Source organism: Aythya fuligula, chromosome 2, assembly GCF_009819795.1.
Source record: "Aythya fuligula isolate bAytFul2 chromosome 2, bAytFul2.pri, whole genome shotgun sequence".
Lineage (NCBI taxonomy): Eukaryota > Metazoa > Chordata > Aves > Anseriformes > Anatidae > Aythya > Aythya fuligula.
Genome location: NC_045560.1, coordinates 60,148,899 through 60,167,748, shown reverse-complemented (window position 1 = coordinate 60,167,748; position 18,850 = coordinate 60,148,899). Strand labels below are relative to the sequence as shown.

Genomic DNA, 18,850 nt, shown 5'->3' with positions numbered 1-18,850 from the left:
TTCAAAAGAAGGACAACATAGCTGCTGGTGAAAAGTCAAAGAAGGAAGAAATGACTGCAGTCCCAGAAACAGCTGATAAAGTACACAAGCTTTATAATTTTGATAGAAATTAAATATACAGCATACAGATTACTGTTTGTGACTACACAAGCCTATGTTTGACTTGTACAAGCTAACTTCGTTTAAAAAACAAGTGTCTGGACCACCCAAGATCTTCTGTAGCCGAGCCTATACTCCCAATTAAACTTTCTACATTACTCTGCATTAAGCTACAGCTATTACAAGTTACAAGCTTGAAAGAATAATTGAAAGTAATAGCCATCTTTCCTTCAGTTTTGAGCTTACAAAAATTAACTGTACATGACATGACTGAATATTCCATATTTCACCCAGACACCAAGCAATATATCTATTAATAACAAATACTTTCCACATCAATCTGATCTATTTATTCAAATAAAAATTCTTCCAACACTCCATTCAAGGTAAGAGGGATACGGTGGATAAAAGGTGATGTACAAAACTTCTACAAGAGGCTTTTTGTTTCAATCTTGTTGAGTGAAGTGAATGTCCCACTCTGAGCTGACGCAACCTCACTTTGAGCACTGCATGAGGTTTTTGGTACCACAATATAAGAAGGACATAAAACTATTAGAGAGTGTCTGAAGAAGGGCAGCAATGATGGTGAAAGGTCTAGAAGGGAAGACATATGAGGAGCAGCTGAGGTCCCTTGGTTTGCTCAGCCCCGAGCAGAGCAGGCTGAGGGGAGGCCTCATGGCGGCCTGCAGCTCCCTCATGAGGGGAGCGGAGGGGCAGGTGCTGAGCTCTGCTCTCTGGGGACAGCAACAGGGCCCGAGGGAACGGCATGGAGCTGGGACAGGGGAGGGTCAGGCTGGATATCTGGAAAAGGTTCTTCACAAAGAGGGTGGTCAGGCACTGGAACAGACTCCCCAGGGAAGTGGTCATGGCACCGAGCCTGCTGGAGTTCAAGAAGCATTTGGACAATGCTCTGAGGCATATATTTTGATTTTAGGTAGTACCATGGGGAGCCAGGATTTGGAGTCAATGATCCTCATGGGTCCTTTCCAACTCCGAGTTTTCTGTGATTTGTCATACAAGAAACTTTTATAGACCTACAAAATAACAGCTCTAACGCCACAACAGTACCCAGTCAAGATAACTCCTCATCAAATGACAGACATGTGCAGGGTACACTATGACACCTGCTAAGGAAGGGTCCTAATATTCAGTAGCATCATAGTTCCCATTGAAAACACTCCAGATTACAAACAACCTGGAGTGGTTTGTAGGCACAATAACAGGAAAGCATCATAATACACACTTTCCAACCCTTTATAAGATCCAAAATTACAGACCCAAAGGCCATGAGAGTTACTCCCACAACTACTATAAAGAAAACCTCTGGACTCCCACAACTACTGTAGAAAGCTCTGAATTTCCAAATAATCTACAGCTAAAATGAAAATACAGGTAGACAGAAATAGAAGGAAGGCTATTAAATTGGGTGTCGACATCAAAGTCTTCAGAGCAAAACACTGCAGAATGTCACTTTTCTCCAGTTTTCCCACTGGGCTGAGCTAGGGGTTAAACTTAGAGCCCTGAAGCCATAGGACGGCACCACCAACATGGCTGATAGGCCCCACAGAAGGGAAGGACAAACACACTGCATAAACACACTTTCCTATCAGAACATGAATTTTCTACTTCATTTTATTGGAGCCCACATTTATAGCAGCATGCCTTTTTTTTTTTTTTTTTTAAACAAATAGCAGGATTTCAGCTTCAAATTTAACAGGCACACTGACACACTGCAAATACTAACACAGAGCTACCCAGATCTTTACTCTAAATTCCATTGCTTCGTTTCATTTCCCGACTAAGTCTTTTTTCATAGTCTGACAGTGACAACTAAAATGATGTAGTTAAAGTAATAAACAGGGAATTTTAAGTAGCCTGTCAAAATAAGTGACATTTATATCATCTTAGTCTTAAACTCTCATGTAAAGTTCCATTCAAAACAACTTCTTCATTATACAATCAAATGCTAAAAGTTACCTCCCCCATTGAAAGATGCTGCATTATCTCTCTCAACAGTTAGTGGAGTTTGCATCAATTCCAGCAACAGCATTCAGTGCTCAGCAACTGCTGCTGCTTTGTTAGAAAATATGGTTTTCTTGTTAGCAATTAAACTCTTTCAAAAGTGTGTCAAGCCAACAGAAACCTCTGACATTTGTTTGCAACTTTCTGAGGTATCGGCAACACCAACAGACCATTGATTCATCTTTAAGCAAGCAACACTCTTGCTCCAGAGGCTGCAAGTGCTCTAACTTTCTTAAGTCTAAGGACAATAACCTTACAACTGAAGGAACTCCCCTTTGAATTTTCAAGGTAGCAGGAAGGACCTGGTGACTTTGGATTACTGACACTCTGATTAAAAAAAAAAAAAAAAAACACAAAGAAATGATTAATACTACACAATGGGAAGCAGAAAAAAAGAGTTTGGGGGAAAAAGAAATCTACAAAAAATGGACCTCTACTTAATTGTTTCATTCTCTCTTTCTGAAATTCCAGCACACTTGAACAGCTCACGAATGTTGCATGCAAAGACTACTACAACTTCTTTGCACTAATAGAAGCTTTAAAATGCTATTTACATTTGTTTTCTAGGCTCATGCATCATCTTTGAAGCACCTCTGATGCATTAAACATTTAAATCGTCCCCTACTTGTAAAATAGGCTGCATTTCCACTCCTGACAGAGTATCACTGGCACCAGCCAAGACTTCTTACTGTTTTTGCTTTAAGTTTGATGTTTATTAGAAGACCAGAACGGGGACAGGTTTTCTTGCCCTTTAGAAGGTTTTTGATTTGTTACTTAACTAAACATGTTTATACAGCTTTCTTCATACCTACAAGTCCTTAATCCACAACATGTCAGTCGAAGCAATAATTATATTAATAAATTGTAGACAGTCTAAGAGGAAAAGAAAGATGGAAAGGCATTTGGAATTAACATGCTGTGAATCAGTCCTGCATCATCCTTTTCAGTGGCATTAGTAGGCTTTCCCCCCCCCTTTCTTGTTTCCTTTTAGTAATAATTTTCAGTACGTTTGACACATTTCATCTCACTCAATGCACTGAACCCTAATACAACAGAACACCAGTTTGTCAAACATACGTTATTTGAGGATGCATATCAGTTAATCTTAGGTGGCTGACATTGTCAAAGACAGCTACACTGGTGAGAGCTAAAAACACACTAAGCAAGGAGTAAAGGAGATCATGCAAGAATTGCAAGTGTGGCCACTGAGATACCAGCACCACCCAAGGCAACCCCCACAAATTCCTGTCTTGTAATTCTCCCCAAACCAAGAATCTCCCACACAGTTTCAAAACAAACATTTTCACTTCTATTGGTAAGAGGAGTTGCAAACCTGAAAAGACTAGTAGTCCACCTGGTACAGATCCAGCATCAGGTATTTCAAGAGCAGGATGAAAGAAAGATTGTTCTGAAGACTTAGCCATTGAGGTTAGTTTCACAGAAGTCTCAGTGAATTTTATGGGTTAAAATAGAGCACACAAATAAATCTTTGCAACACTAGAAACAGTATTTGTAATTCAACATCAAAACAATGTGGGTATTTTAAGGACATTACAGGATGAAGTTCTAAAAGATTTATTGAAAAAATAACCAAAGTATTAAGGTAGCAGAACTTATATGGCTACCAGGCTTTATATTTTAGTGTTTCTTGCAGAATGTTTTTTATTTGTTTTTGCTTTTAAATTAATTTAGACTTCAACAGGAAGGTCATCATCCAGAAATTGACCATGTTAGAGATTCTGCAACATACCTGTCAGTTTTCGCTCTCAAAGTTCACAGGAACTGAAGACATGATAAACTAATTATGCTGTAAATCCTCTGAGATCAGTCTCTATTTCTGTGTCACAATTTGGATCAAATCCAAATGTGAGACAATATAAAACAAAACTGACTTCTCATAAAAACAAAATTCATATTTGTTCAACTTCCAAGCCCACTTCAATTATTGAACATGGTTATTTGAGATTAACAGAGAGAAATGGAAAATTGAGAAGACTAAAACAGAAGTAGTATTTTCTACATATATGTAACTTTTTGGGGGGATGAAAGGGGAATATCCTTATGTCTCCCTCTCTATGGTACAGTTTTACTTAACTATGGCCGAAGCAAAATCACCAAGACTCAAACATGAAACATATCTACACCACTGTGTAAAAGGAACACTTAAGATCACCCATAAAAACAAAAACAAACAAAAAAAAAACTCTCTTAATTTTGGTTTATTTCACATACTGACAGTATTTGGGATTTAGTGATTTAAAGTTTCACTTGTAAGGTTTGTTTTCCCTATTTACACATTTAACAGACTGAGATGTATAGAAAAGTAATTTATCTTCTCAACTTGGCTTAAAACAAAACAAAACAAAACAAAACAAAAACAACAAAAACTGAGCAAGGCTCAAATGCAGAGCAATTCCTTGAATTACATAACTGATTTCTTCTAGATGGAAGGCTTCATGTTACTTCTGCCATCCCGTAAGACAGAAAGCATCTGCTAAATGGAATCTTTCAAAATGCAAAACTTGTAAAACTCACTCCCAAGGAATACTGTTTATTTCAAATAATTTAAGATTTCTGTGTTTGAGGTAATGTTGCCTACTCTCTAAGAAGAAACTATTTTATTTAGTTGGAACAATTTTTAAACGCTACTGATTTTCAGAAATTCTCTGGAAATCTTTCTCCTATTTCGGACTTCAAATCTTTTTCCTATTTGCTACTTCAAGGTAGAATCACACTAGCTATTCAGCAGTAGAAGCACTTCTCAGAGGGAACTTGCTCATTCCAGACTCAATGAAGAATCAGAGAATATGTAACCAGAGAAAATACTCTTCGTCACAGAGAATTTACAAGAGAATGTTTTGCATCTATAAGAGTTCAAGAAGTAGCTTGCTTTCTTTTCAATAAAAATGTAGGTTTTCTTTGCGATTCAACACACAGCAATGCTCTAATGCATAGACAGACTGTTCGGTTCAACAACACCCAGTAGATCCAAATAAAAGATTTTATTTAAAAGGCAAGTGCTTCTTGATCAAAATAAATTTTCTTCAAATTGTAAAATAAATAAATAAATAAATAAATAAATAAATCACCCTTTCCACCTGATTGACGTTATAATTTATTTGTTGCACAGAGGGCTTGTGCCATTACAAAAAAAAAAAAAAGATATACTAAGAATAGACAGAAATAAACATTTTCTTCCTATTCTTCATCTTAAAAAGCAGCTTTTAATTAAAAAATATAGTTAAATAAAGAAATCATTGCCATCTCTATAAGGTGGCGCAGCACAAAAATCTTTAGCTTGAAGCCAGGAAAAGTCTGGAAAAGATGTAACAACATAAAAGCTTTAGAGTAGAAAGTGGTTTATATGGCCTAACCTTAACTTCATCATAAGAAATCACCCTCCCAGCAGCCACTGGTAGGACTTCAATAATAAAGAAAAGTAAAGCAAAGAATAGCAGATTAGAGTGAATGGTATAAAGAGGATGCAGGGATTTTGTTTCACAATTTTTAATAGACACTAAGACCCCTTATGACTTGCTATACACCTAGGCAATGCCCTACATCTTTACACAGAAAGATGAGGATTTCACCTTTAGGAACCAGTGTGGAAGAAGAGGGCCTTGGTCATGCACCTAAAAGAAAGATGACAGTACTACAAATGAACTCTTCCAAGTGCCTGACCTAGAGAGGAATGAATACATGTCTAAGACATTTAATGCCTGTCTCCAGAGAAAATCTCCACTTCATTTGAGCAAGTCTTTGAGTCAAGTCATTTACTTCAGCAATAGAAGAAAAGAATTTGTGTATGCTTTACTCTGGTCTTTCCCAAACAGATTACTCTACAGAGAAAGAAACTGCATCTTTAGCAAGTGGTATACATGAAATCTAATTGGTACTATAAGACAGACACCAAAAGCCTTTCCTCTTTTGAAATGCAGTCAGCATCTCCTCTGCAGGGCCAAGGAACATAAAAAGCTAAAAGAAATAGGAGAACATCATTAGCTTGACTTTTATTAATACCCAGGAAGGTCACTGTTAATCTGACTGTTGCTATCTATAAAATTTCCTCCAAAGGTTGTGCCTAGGAGGCTGGGTTTTGGCTGCTACTTTTTCCCTTTGCACAACAACTGTGTAATTAGATTTTTCAAATATATAAACAAAACCTTTCACCCCTCCCATGCAGCTAGCTGTGTCAGCTTTAGAACATACGTTCTCTCTGCAAACATGCCAACGTCTTGCGATGGATACTCTGACAAGGGCTGACATTGCGATGAAAAACTGATGCTTGGTTACCAGATTTTGTGACAACACCAGATGGGGAATAAAAAATAAAAATTTAAAATTGCTAATCCCCTTCCTCCCAACCCATGGAAAATGGGGAGATTGAAGAAGAAGTATCAAAGATTAAAAATAATAAATAATAATAAAAGAACAGAAAAATCAACAAATATGCACAATTAAAAGAAACATTTAACATTCTTAAAAATAATTTTAAATTGAGCATTTCATTCATCCTCTAATATCAGGAACCAAAATAAAAAAAAATGTCTGCCTCTTCTCTTTCAATCAATACATTCCCTTAAGAGTCCAAGCTTCAAAACATTCACATAAAATATTAGCGTTATATATTTGCAGTAGATAAACTGAACTAGCAAGGCAATCAATCAATTTTCAATTACTTGTGGCAAGTAGATAAGACGATAGTGTACACACTAACAACTGACAATAGTCACCTAATGAGCAGGCTCAAACCTTATGGAAGTCACAAGCCTCCAGGGGTCCATAATTAATAATAGCCATTAACAATTATAAATATGTATTTCCTCTTCTGTCTTCACAACAAAAGTTTATTACATGTAAACTGAGACGTCCTCATCACAAAACCACCCAAGTGCAACTTCTTTCAAGGACCACAAAATGTCTCTTGTTTTATGGGGGGGGAGGGGGGGAGGGGGAGGGGGGGGGTGGGGATGATGGTGGCGGGGGGGTAGTTCATGAAATGCATTCGCAAAATTTCAGGTGTAGCAAAAACATTAATTTATTTATTACTCAGTACATCACATCATTTTACATCCCAGTAGATGTGTTCTAAATAATGTCATACTTACAACGTCAAACTTCTGTGTGATGTTCCCCTGGACATCAAGTAAATAAACTTTGCCATAATGTGTTCCCAGTGCCAAAAACTGTAAAAGAAAGAGATTGATTATACAAAGAGAAGACACCACAACCAGAACTACAGCAATGCTAAATGAACTTCAGGATGTTTAGCAGATTAATGATTAGCAGCACTCAGAAGAAAAAAAAAAAATAACTTCTATAGACAAAGCTTATTTTAGCACCTAAAGAATAAAACAGGGCTTCAAGCCCATATTACTGTGATAGTGCAAGTTAGCTGTCAGAATGAGTCATGAGGACCCTCATCTACTGACAACTAATGGTGTGTCTGCAGTCCGTACACACTGCCTGATGGACTGTGGCAGCAAATTAAAAATGCAGTGTGAAAGCAAGGACTACGACACAGATCTGAAACAGTTCTGTACTCCCTTCCGCAGCTTTCTTTCAATTGCAGTGGTTTCCTTTGGGCTTTATTTTAAAATTTCCTTCATCATTAACACAAAAACAAACCATTGAAACACAGGAAAAGGCCACTGGTAAAATACTGATGGATTATAGAAGGTCTCTGGTTGCATTTAAGCACAGAGATAACCACTGGGTTTGCTTTCTTTCACATAGTAACACTTCTATGTTGAACACTCTCAAGATAAATAATGCCTCTCCTTGGCAATCTCAGGGGTTTCATTCTAAAAATAGGTAACAAAATAAAGAAATCTCCACACAAATACATACAATCACAAACTTATTTTGATACAAACAAGAGTGCAATTGATTCTGAGAGATCTGCTGTTAATTGAACCATGTGAACTACTACTAAGGAGTACCGAAGTTCTTCCTTTTCTGTTTGATTTATGACAGAGGTTTCTTTTATTCCCCCCCTCCTTTTCAGCATTACTTAAATAGTCTAGGTTCCTCAATTCTCTGTATTTCACTGCATGTGAGCATGCTTCATTGCAACCTATAATGAAATGCTCAAATTTACAGGCACTGCTAAGCGTGTCAGTCAGGCAGCACAATCTTTAAAAAATAACCTTACAGAAAGTCAAGGTTTAAAAGGATTTATCAAAATGGAATTGCTTAAAATGAAATTTCAGTTCAGGCACTTAAAATATGAAGCTACATTAAAAGGTGCCAAAAAAGGGAAAGAAGGGGTTCATTAGAAATTCATCCCCTGCAATGCCTTTCACTCCTGCAAGGTTGCCTTTTTTCAGGAAGAAAAAAGTCCCCCGGGTAAAAAAATCAATACTGGTTAATAAAACATCAGGTGTGCAGACATAACTAGGTATGACTATTCCACTGCACAGGCCTGCTTGAATGCACCAGGTGCCATGACGATTAGTCATCCAGTGCAGACAGCAAGCCTGGTGAAAATATGATGCTTTAGCAGTGAAAAGAAAAGGAAATAATAATAATTCTGGGGGGAAATTAGTCGGAATAAGGATTCCTAGCACAGTTAAAGTGCATTAATCAGGGACATATTTTACATAGCACTATGTCATTTTGTTAATTATTAGTCTTTAGCAGGGCTTTTCCCGTTTTAGCAGGAAAACAAACAAAAAATCTAACCAAAGAATACCCTCACAAAACCTATGACCCACCTTCATTCTTCAGCTCCCTGCTGTAAGAGACATATTCCTAAAAGACTCTGGCACCTAGCTTCTAACCATATTGATCTTTCTTATAAATAGTGTATTTAGTTTGCTGGAAAACTACAAGTGTTGGGATACTTAAACAGCTTTCCTATATTGTCACTCCTTGTGACACTACAGTTAAAGCAGTATCTACGCATTTCCTTATAGAAAAATCCTGTTTATTTCTTGGCTTTCAAAATTTACCTGAAGCTCAGAAAGGTTAATGCAAACAGGTCACAGCCCAGGACGAAATACTTGCCAATTTTCAAAATATCTGTTTAATTCTAAGTTGCCAAAAACATTTTAAAAAGACTTATTGTTTTCATTCCCACAGTTAAAATACAAGCTTCATCTTAAGAGCCTCTTGAGCCATGGCAACAGTCCTTTGAGTAAAAGAAACACAGCACAAGTCAATCTAAAAATATAGCCAAATAATAGAGATAGATGCCTCAACAATAACAGTTAAGGAGCTATTACTGGCTGTGAAAGATTATACATTCAGAAAACAGCAATTATGTTTTACATACTAATAGTTATTTGACAAATCATTAACTCTCATACTTTCAGATGTTCGTTAGAATTCTTCAGTATTTAAAAAATGGTCTCCAATATTTATAAAAGAAAACACAATTGTTTCAATCAAAGAAAGAGATGAAGTTTCTTCACTGCAAGAACAAAGAAACAGTAAAATTTATTTACACATCATTGTCGATCTCATTCTCCCATTCATTCTTGTACATCTGAAACTTTAATAGTATTAAACCATTAAAAAAAAAAAAAAAGATTAAAAAAGCATTGTAATTACTTTCCTTCACACTGTATTAACAGAAACTCAGCCATCTACCACAGCTGGATAAATACTAAGCTGGCCCTTGGAATGATCAAGTCAGTTTTCAGGGATTCAGGACATATAAATAAACATAATATATGACATATTATATGACAAATTCTTTTCTGAGATAAAGGGAATTTGGGACTTTATCTCAAACGTAGTTCATGGTACTATCCATAATTAAAAGCTAGTGAGCATTTCCCAGTAGCTTATGTAAACATTGCATCTAACAAATTACGGCACCTTGAATTCTCACGTCATTTTCCTACTGAGAAAGGAGGGATTGTTCAACATAGGCTTACCATGAATTTTGTTTATATTATTGTTGGCTTGCGCTGCACCTCTAGATTTGGCAGTACTTCTACATAGAAATATACTGGTGCATTATAAGCACGGATAAAATACATAAAACCTAAGCAGAAGTACTATCTTTGCCTCAAAACAGCATGATACCTTTTCATGCACTGTCATGCAGCTGGCTGCATCCTTCTGTAGAATTTCAGTCACTCCATTAGAAAGCCGTTCATACTTCAGCTTAGGCTCTTCTTCACTCTCATCTTCCTATATTTTTAAAAGCATAAGGAAAGAATGAACAAACAAAAACAAAAATTAGAAGTTCATTTTAAATAGAAAGAAATTTACAGATACCCCACAACTGTCACACAGCAACAGGCGAAGATGGATCACCATCATATCTTAACAACAGCCATTACAACCAAAAGCCAAACTTTCACATTTTTGTCTCATTCCAGAAGTTTTGGGTTGTGCTTTTTTTTATTGTTGATTACTCTTTTCACTCCAAAGTTCTGGGTGCAAAGAAAGACTGTTTAACAGCATATCAATTCAGCTGCATTGTAAGAGGCACTTAGTTAATATCTAAAAAGCAGGAAAAAATGTATATGTGTACTTTGTTACATAAAGTTAGTCATTCCCAATTCATAAGAAAAATATAAATGGCAGGGGGGTTGGAACTGAATGATTGTTAAGTCCTTTCCAACCCAAGCTATTCTATGATTCTGTGATGATTCTATGATATGGAAAAATGGATGATAAAATAAAGTGTGCCGCTATAGCCACATTTAACTCTAAGCTGAAGCATGCAGGTTACAAAAAACTTCAGGACCTTTACAAGATGCTGCACCTCTGTAGGAAGGGTAGGGGCAAAACACTGTGAACAAAAATAAACAGAATCCACTAGGAATAAGTTAATTGTACAAAACATAGCAGTGGGTTTATGTTCAAAGCAAGAAATATAAATATGTTGTTGCAAAACTATCTGGGGAAAGGATCCAGACACAGCATGTTGTTATGGATCACCTATATCATCTGCAGTAAATCCCAAAGCTTTCCTTTTTTCCCCCAAACATGTTAGGTATTATCACCAATCACTAGAAAGATGCAAAGACAATGGCATACTGTGAACAAAGAGGAGACGGAGCTAAAAACCACAAGGAACAAACTCATTGCTCACACAACACCCAACATGCTTATCTCCTAAGAAAAGGAAATCCAAAGTGCAAAATAGGACTCTGGTCATTGGCATCTATCTGTAACAGATGGTCTACAGCGGTACAATGCCAGGGAGAGATTTCATAACCTTCAATAAGCCTCAGTTAATACTACACATGCCTAGACGTAAAAAACACACATATATCCCTTGGTTCTCACTGGGAAACAGTATACACCTTTCCTAATAATCTCCTACACACACTGCCAGTTCTAATGAATGCATCAACGTTGAGTGTATTTTCCACACAAAACATTTCTTTCATTCCTAAGCCACCAAAATACAGCAATGAGTGCTTTAGGAAAGCAGATCCCTTACTTCCCACCAACCACTGGTTTCAAGTTTCTAGAACAAAAAATGAAAATGCACTGTGCCGGCCTATGGCAAAAGAAGTCTATTTGTGCAATGTCTTATTGTAGCTAATGATCTGAAAAGTAAAGGTGGAAAAAGAGACGCATTAATAAAAATATTTTAAGTTGCCTTTGGAGTAGTAGCAAAGCCAGTCTTTCCCATTTACCATGTGTGCTACCACTACGCACGTTAATAAACACATGTCCTCATACAAACCATATAAAAGCCATATAGACTAATGGAAACGTTCAATATTTGGCACCCTGCTTATAGAAATACATTGCAAAGAGAAGATCTTTTAATATGTTATTCCAGAGTTTTGTGACAGAATACAAATGAGATTAATATAGGGATGTCAGCAGTCCATGACGTAGCAGCCTGAAGTGGGGTGTCAAAATGTCCACCAAGAAACAATTTTATTCAGTAAAGCCCAACACTGAACAAAGTTGTTACTAGACAGAATGACAATGTCAAATTACAGGGCTGTATATAAATCAGCCTAATTACTTGTGCCCACAGATCCTTAATAAATGACTGCAGTGGAGCAGGAGGAGGTAATGTCAAAGAAAAAGGAGGATAGGGAGCAGAAGGAGTATGCGTCTATTTTACAGCAATTAATGCATTACTGCATTTTATACATTGCTTACACTTGAAATGCATGGGTAATCTGTGAATAAATTCATAAAAGTCAAAATTGAACTCCAGTCATCTAGTTTTTATAAGATCCCACATGTTGCCAAAGTCTGGACATCAAATGTGCAACCAACGTGAAAAGTTAATTCTAGTCTCTTCAGTACTTTGCATAAAAGCATTCATCCATGGACCATTAGATAAAGTTACTGTAAATAAGTTTTGCCTGTCTTACTTATGAGTGAAAACTAAGTAATTTTGCCTGCACATGCATATACAAAAAACATATACTTTCAGAAGTCAGTGCACTGAAGCATTCTGCCAGGCTTCAAGAAAAAGTAAATAAAATGAAAACTTCAAATATAAGGCACAATGATGTACCCATTTCATGCTTTCTTGACAGGTATCTTTTATGTTAAGTAAAAGTCAAGCTAAAAGGTGAATTGAAATGTGCGTGTGGAAGGGGAAACTTTGCTGTAAACAAAGTGAAACGAAAAAGGTGATTTGCAAAATTGCAAGATTTCCCTATTGCTTCAGACCCTACCTTATGCACTAAATGCATTTGATGATCCCTTCTTCAGAGTATCAGAGTTTAATCATTTTCAAGGTATTTTTCTATCAGGAAAAGCTGTTATGCAGTCTGAACTTCTCAGGTAAACACAAGCCAGTGTTAATAAAAAGCAAATCAATAATTTTTGTTAAATTTTAATAATCCTGAAAACCTACAAATAAAACCATCAGCAGCCTGAGTTGAGATGACAGTTAGCTGCGTTTCTATGACAACCTAGAGGAATTGTACAAGTCCTGACTCGCAGCAAAGCTGCGATATAAACAGAGTGACATTTACCCCAGACAAGAAAACTCACAGCTTCCCTTTAAAAAAAAAAAAAAAAAAAAGAAAACAAAAAAATAAAAATCAATTTCTCAACTAACATGGATTTTTACTAAGTGTATGGCACTTTTAATTAAAGAGAAGTCCTTTAAACCATCCTAGAGGAATCTAAACATTTGAAAATAAATTTTCTAGCACTGCTTCTTGTACCACTGCTCAACACTTCCTTCCATATAGCCTGCCTAAAAAAAAAAAAACACAACACAAAACCACTGAATTCTGAAATTCTTGTCAAATGTATTGAGAGAAAAAGAAATATATACTCTACAAGATGTTTAAAGTACTCCACAGATGGCGCAGATGGCGGTTTTCAATTCTGAAAATGAAGAAGACCACAGAGCTGACAAGAGGAAGCTACCCTTGGGTAGGTTTAAAATAAATAACCACTTTTCAACCACAGGAATGCTAATTTGAAACTCATTTTCCATTTATTTTTCTCTTTGCCTGTTACTGCTGAAGCCAAGAGTAAAATTGCTCAAAACACACAACAAAGAACTTGCTCCAGGTATCCATAAATATTTCCCACTGAAAGCACGCTTCCAATTGAATGACATATTCTAACCAGCCAGGGAGACCAATATACTTCCCTTTCTATTGAGGGCTCTCGTTTGTCACTGCTGAGCTCCTGAAATGAACACAAAATGAACACAAACTCCCCTTCTTTCTCCTACCACCCCAAGGGGATTAAGCTCACTACCACATCCTCCTCAGGAAGAGACCAACTTGACCGAAGGGCACTACAAATATGCAATACGCACTCCAAAGGCCGGTTTCACTGCAAGGAAGCTCATCTGCCTTACTAAATGCAAGTTCGTGGCCTTCTTCAGGTATTCTGGCCCTGCCTTTCCTAGTTTGGAAGCAGGCACAACTGCAGTGAAATCACGAGTTGAAAACCAATCCACATAAATTGGTCCTTGCAAAGTCAATTTCCAGCAAGAAGCTGTGGGCAGCTCCTGGAGTTATTCCATTAGCCCACATTTGCTCCTGTAGCAGCGGATCTGCCCACAGGACAGTCTGTCACATGAACTACATGCTCTACTGATTGTGGATACTCTAATTATGTTACGGGCATTGACAGCAAAGTGTCATCCTTCCTGCACGATTTGTCCTCTAAGTTTTTCAAAGCCTTTATGGAAATAAACGGTGCATACATTATAAGGCAAGTGCCCTTCATCTTTGCTCGCATGTTGTCCGTCCAGTTCAAGATAGAGCCCCAATTACCAGAGGTGGTCATCCCGGCGTTCTTTATGCTTTCAAGTTTTGACCCTGCAAAGCATTTAAACACAAATGGAAAAATACCTGAGCTAATCACTCCCGGAATTTCAAGGGAGCTCCGCTCGCATCCTACTGCAACAAACCCTGGTGTCACTGGTCTTAAGAGGTCATGTCTTGAAGAAATGAAGGAAGAAAAAAAAAAAAAAGAGAAAAAAGGAAAAACACCAGCTCATTTTCATACTTTATTTCAAATTCATCTCTGTTTGAGAAACTGTAAGAAAACTGTTAAATTGGCTCAGTTTCTCCCAGCTTAAAAGCCATTAAAAATGCTCTGCTGCCGAAGTACAAAAACAACATTTCTTGACATTTAATGCAGGCCAGATCTGTGGAAAGCCATGTAGAACCAACTAAGAAATTATTTTTTCCTTCTAAAAACAATTATCACTCAGAAGAAAAAAAAAATTAAACTAGTTACAGTTTCAGAATTAATTAATTGATGAACTATGCAAAAATCTTGAGTTGAACCAAAGAAATTAATGCAATTTATTTTGGGATTGAAATTGAGGTTCATAGAGCATCCTCTGTTATGCAAAAAATAAACGCATCCTTCTTTCGTTGCTGATGGTAGGTTCATTTATTAAAGAAATACAAAAACAAATAAAATACGTAAAAAGACTTTTAGTCCCAGAGCACAGTCTCCATGGAGAATTACTTAATTCTCTAAATGTAAAGAAGCACAAAGTGCAGCAACATTTCTAGCAGCACTCCGTTATCAAGATCACCAATTACCTTTGCAGATAAATCAAGGCTCTCTCAATAACTTCTTGACTTGATCCAGATGAGAAAAATGTCCAACTGTTAGCTTTTTATGGAAGTGCTGTCTTAACTGGAGGGCTAGATTTTTATTTTCAAGTTTAATTTTGGAAGGTCTCTGAGAGGTGCACCATCAGTGGGCATTTACACCAGTGCACCACTTTTAAGACAGCAGAGTCCTGAGCCCTCATGAGTCCAAGGAAACCCAGCCTCCCCTAACCACCCATTTGCAAGACATGGGAAGATGGCTAGTGAACTAAATAATCCAGCAAAAAACTGCTGCAAGTCAGCACATCACACAGGAGCAGCACATGATGTACCACACACACGAGGTTTAATATTCTTAAAACAGTTTTCAAAATTATTAAAAGACAAGTTGTAACAAATCGCTAATGTCTGTTGATGGATTTATGGAATAACATCGTAATTTTACACAGTTTGTATATCCCTTCAACTTCCAGCCCAGATGACCTCTTCAAATGGTTTGGGTTTTGTTTTATCATGCTCATCATTTTAAGTATGATAATACCTTGGTTATAATTGTGATGGGGATAAATCAACTTTTTCCTTCCTCCTCCATTATATTCCCATTTACTGGGCACAAAACAGTCTTCATAAATGCTACTCTCACTTTATGCCTGCTGGTATCCAGTTATTACCTGTACTTTAAAGACAAGAGGTAAGAGGTAAAAACTTTGAATCCATATATTAGATCTGAATTGGTGCATAATCTATTTGATATCAAAAGGGATCGAATAATATTTCTAGAAAGTTGTTCACTTTCCTCTACCCCAAAATCCAACATGCTTTTTTTCCCTACAGTAAATCCAATCAACCTGATATTAGCACAGGTGGCACTCAGCATGTATACCAGCAAAGCCCTGTTCTTCTTCATGATTTGGAAAGATCGCTTTATTTGAAAATCATGACCAGTTCTGGTCAGAAATGGGAAGAGGAAGGAGGTTTGGTCTGGAAAGTCTTATAAGTCGGGCTTCTTCCGTTGGAACATCCGACTTCTTTAGTATTTGTTTCTGTCACCACAATATTTGAAGGAAGGCTCCCACAAAAAAAACATTTTCACCACTCCTGTCATGGGAGTCATAAAATCACAGAATCACAGAATTTTCTAGGTTGGAAGAGACCTCAAGATCATCGAGTCCAACCTCTGACCTAACGCTAACAGTCCCCACTAAACCATTTCCCTAAGCTCTACATCTAAACGTCTTTTGAAGACTTCCAGGGATGGTGACTCCACCACTTCCCTGGGCAGCCTGTTCCAGTGCCTCACAACCCTTTCAGTGAAGAAGTTCTTCCTAACATCTAACCTAAAACTCCCCTGGCGCAACTTAAACCCATTCCCCCTCGTCCTGTCACCAGGCACGTGGGAGAACAGGCCAACCCCCACCTCGCTACAGCCTCCCTTGAGGTACCCATAGAGAGCGATAAGGTTGCCCCTGAGCCTCCTCTTCTCCAGGCTGAACAAGCCCAGCTCCCTCAGCCGCTCCTCGTAGGACTTGTTCTCCAGGCCCCTCACCAGCGTCGTTGCTCTTCTCTGTACCCGCTCAAGCACCTCCATGTCCTTCTTGTAGCGAGGGGCCCAAAACTGAACACAGTACTCGAGGTGCGGCCTCACCAGCGCTGAGTACAGGGGGACGATCACCTCCTTAGCCCTGCTGGTCACACTGTTCCTGATACAAGCCAGGATGCTGTTGGCCTTCTTGGCCACCTGAGCACACTGCTGGCTCGTATTCAGCCGACTATCCACCATCACTCCCAGGTCCTTCTCTGCCTGGCAGCTTTCCAACCATTCCTCTCCCAGCCTGTAGCTCTGCTTGGGGTTATTGCGCCCCAGGTGCAGGACCCGGCACTTGGCCTTGTTGAACTTCATGCAGTTGACCTCAGCCCATCGGTGCAGCCTATCCAGATCCTCCTGCAGAGCTTTCCTACCCTCAAGCAGATCGACACACGCACCTAGCTTGGTGTCATCTGTGAACTTACTGAGGGTGCACTCGATGCCCTCGTCCAGATCATCGATGAAGATATTAAAGAGGACCGGCCCCAGCACCGAGCCCTGGGGGACGCCACTAGTGACTGGCCTCCAACTGGACTTGGCTCCATTCACCACGACTCTTTGGGCCCGGCTATCCAGCCAGTTTCTAACCCAACGAAGAGTGCGCCAGTCCAAGCCTAGGGCAGCCAGTTTCTTGAGGAGAATGCTGTGGGAGACGGTGTCAAAAGCCTTGCTGAAGTCAAGGCAGACCACATCCACAGCCTTTCCCTCATCCACCCAGCGCGTCACTTTGTCATAGAAGGAGATCAGGTTCGTCAGGCATGACCTGCCTTTCATAAAGCCATGCTGACTGGGCCTGATCGCCTGCTTGCCCTGCAAGTGCTGCATGATGACTCAAGAGGATCTGCTCCATGAGCTTTCCTGGCACTGAGGTCAAACTGACAGGCCTGTAGTTTCCCGGGTCTGCCCTCCGGCCCTTCTTGTAGATGGGCGTCACGTTTGCTAGCCGCCAGTCGATTGGGACCTCCCCCGATAGCCAGGACTGCTGATAAAAGCCCATACCCAAACTCAGGTTTCTTCTCAAAATCAGTATTTAGGTCCCAGTTATTGTGAAGAATTGTTAAAGGAAAATCATTATTTCTAATAAAAAGAGCTGAAAATTCACAACACAAATAGTTTCTAACATTTGTGTTTCATTATTGTAAAAGCGGAAGTGTGTCTCTACTTGGTATAACAAAGAAACACAAACTGCCAATCAGAAGCCCATTCACTCCTAGGAAGGTAACACCTCAAAGTTATAAATTAAAGATCTTCAAGTAGATCTGGCTACATTCGCTTTTCAAACAGATCCCTGTGCCCTGAAATGATGCAACATTTCACTTTATTTGCAAGGAAGCATCTCGAATATCACCTTCCCAGCTGCTCATTTCTACGTTTTACCTCTTTTTAAAAGAAAAAGGAAACAAACACAAAAGCAAAACCAGAAGAGAGCTCTCCATCCTTCGCTGTTTGGGGACCTATATCCACTTGTGCTGAAAAAACAAGTGACATTGAGCCAACAAAGAGAATTATACTAGAAGATATACACCTATTGCATAGTAAAGCTTCATCTTCACTCTCTCCATCCCTAGGATATGATTTCCAGACTCCTGTTCCTGTCTCGGTGATAAAGAGACTACCCGTGCTATTTTCAGGATTAGGATCCTGACTCAATGTCTCTCAGTGCAATCAACTCTCTAACACTAGAAGGATGCTAAGAAAAACTCAGAGTAAGGCCTTTAACCCCCAAAAGCTCAGTTTGTTAGGTAATAAAGGAACTAGAACAAGATTTCATTGCAAGTTGTCGTCGTATTTATTGTGCCAAACTTAAATACTGTGTGCTTAACCAGACTTCATGGAGGCTAAAAGTGACTGAGAAAATGCAAACCTCTTTTACTCTGGAACTCCAATACTGAAAAGTTTGTTCCCACAAAAAGCTGAATCAAACAAAACCTGAAAAGACAGTTTCCTTTAAAAAAAAAGAGCCAAATTATACAATTACTGATCTGAAGTGATAAACTGGTTAGTAATATCAATAAAGAAAAAAATTACTAAGGTGGGCAAGGGGTACATAATTATCTTTATAAAACCTTGGCTATTCACTTTTGCGGAACACTTGTGTGACAGTGCAAAATGCAGCAGCCTGTGCACTTTTGACAGTATTTAAACACAGGTTCTGTGATAATTAGTT

General features: G+C 38.4%; 1 protein-coding gene across 1 annotated transcript in view; it reads right to left on the bottom strand.

Annotated features, from left to right (window-relative positions):
* The window catches only part of VPS41 (VPS41 subunit of HOPS complex), a 114,909-nt gene that overhangs the window by 84,838 nt on the left and 11,221 nt on the right, over window positions 1–18,850 (bottom strand). The window contains exons 3-4 of the mRNA XM_032181035.1: window positions 10,156–10,263; window positions 7,230–7,307 (exon numbers count right to left, since the gene is read on the bottom strand). Of these exons, the coding sequence (XP_032036926.1) occupies window positions 7,230–7,307; window positions 10,156–10,263 (186 nt within the window). The remainder of the gene's footprint in view (window positions 1–7,229; window positions 7,308–10,155; window positions 10,264–18,850) is intronic.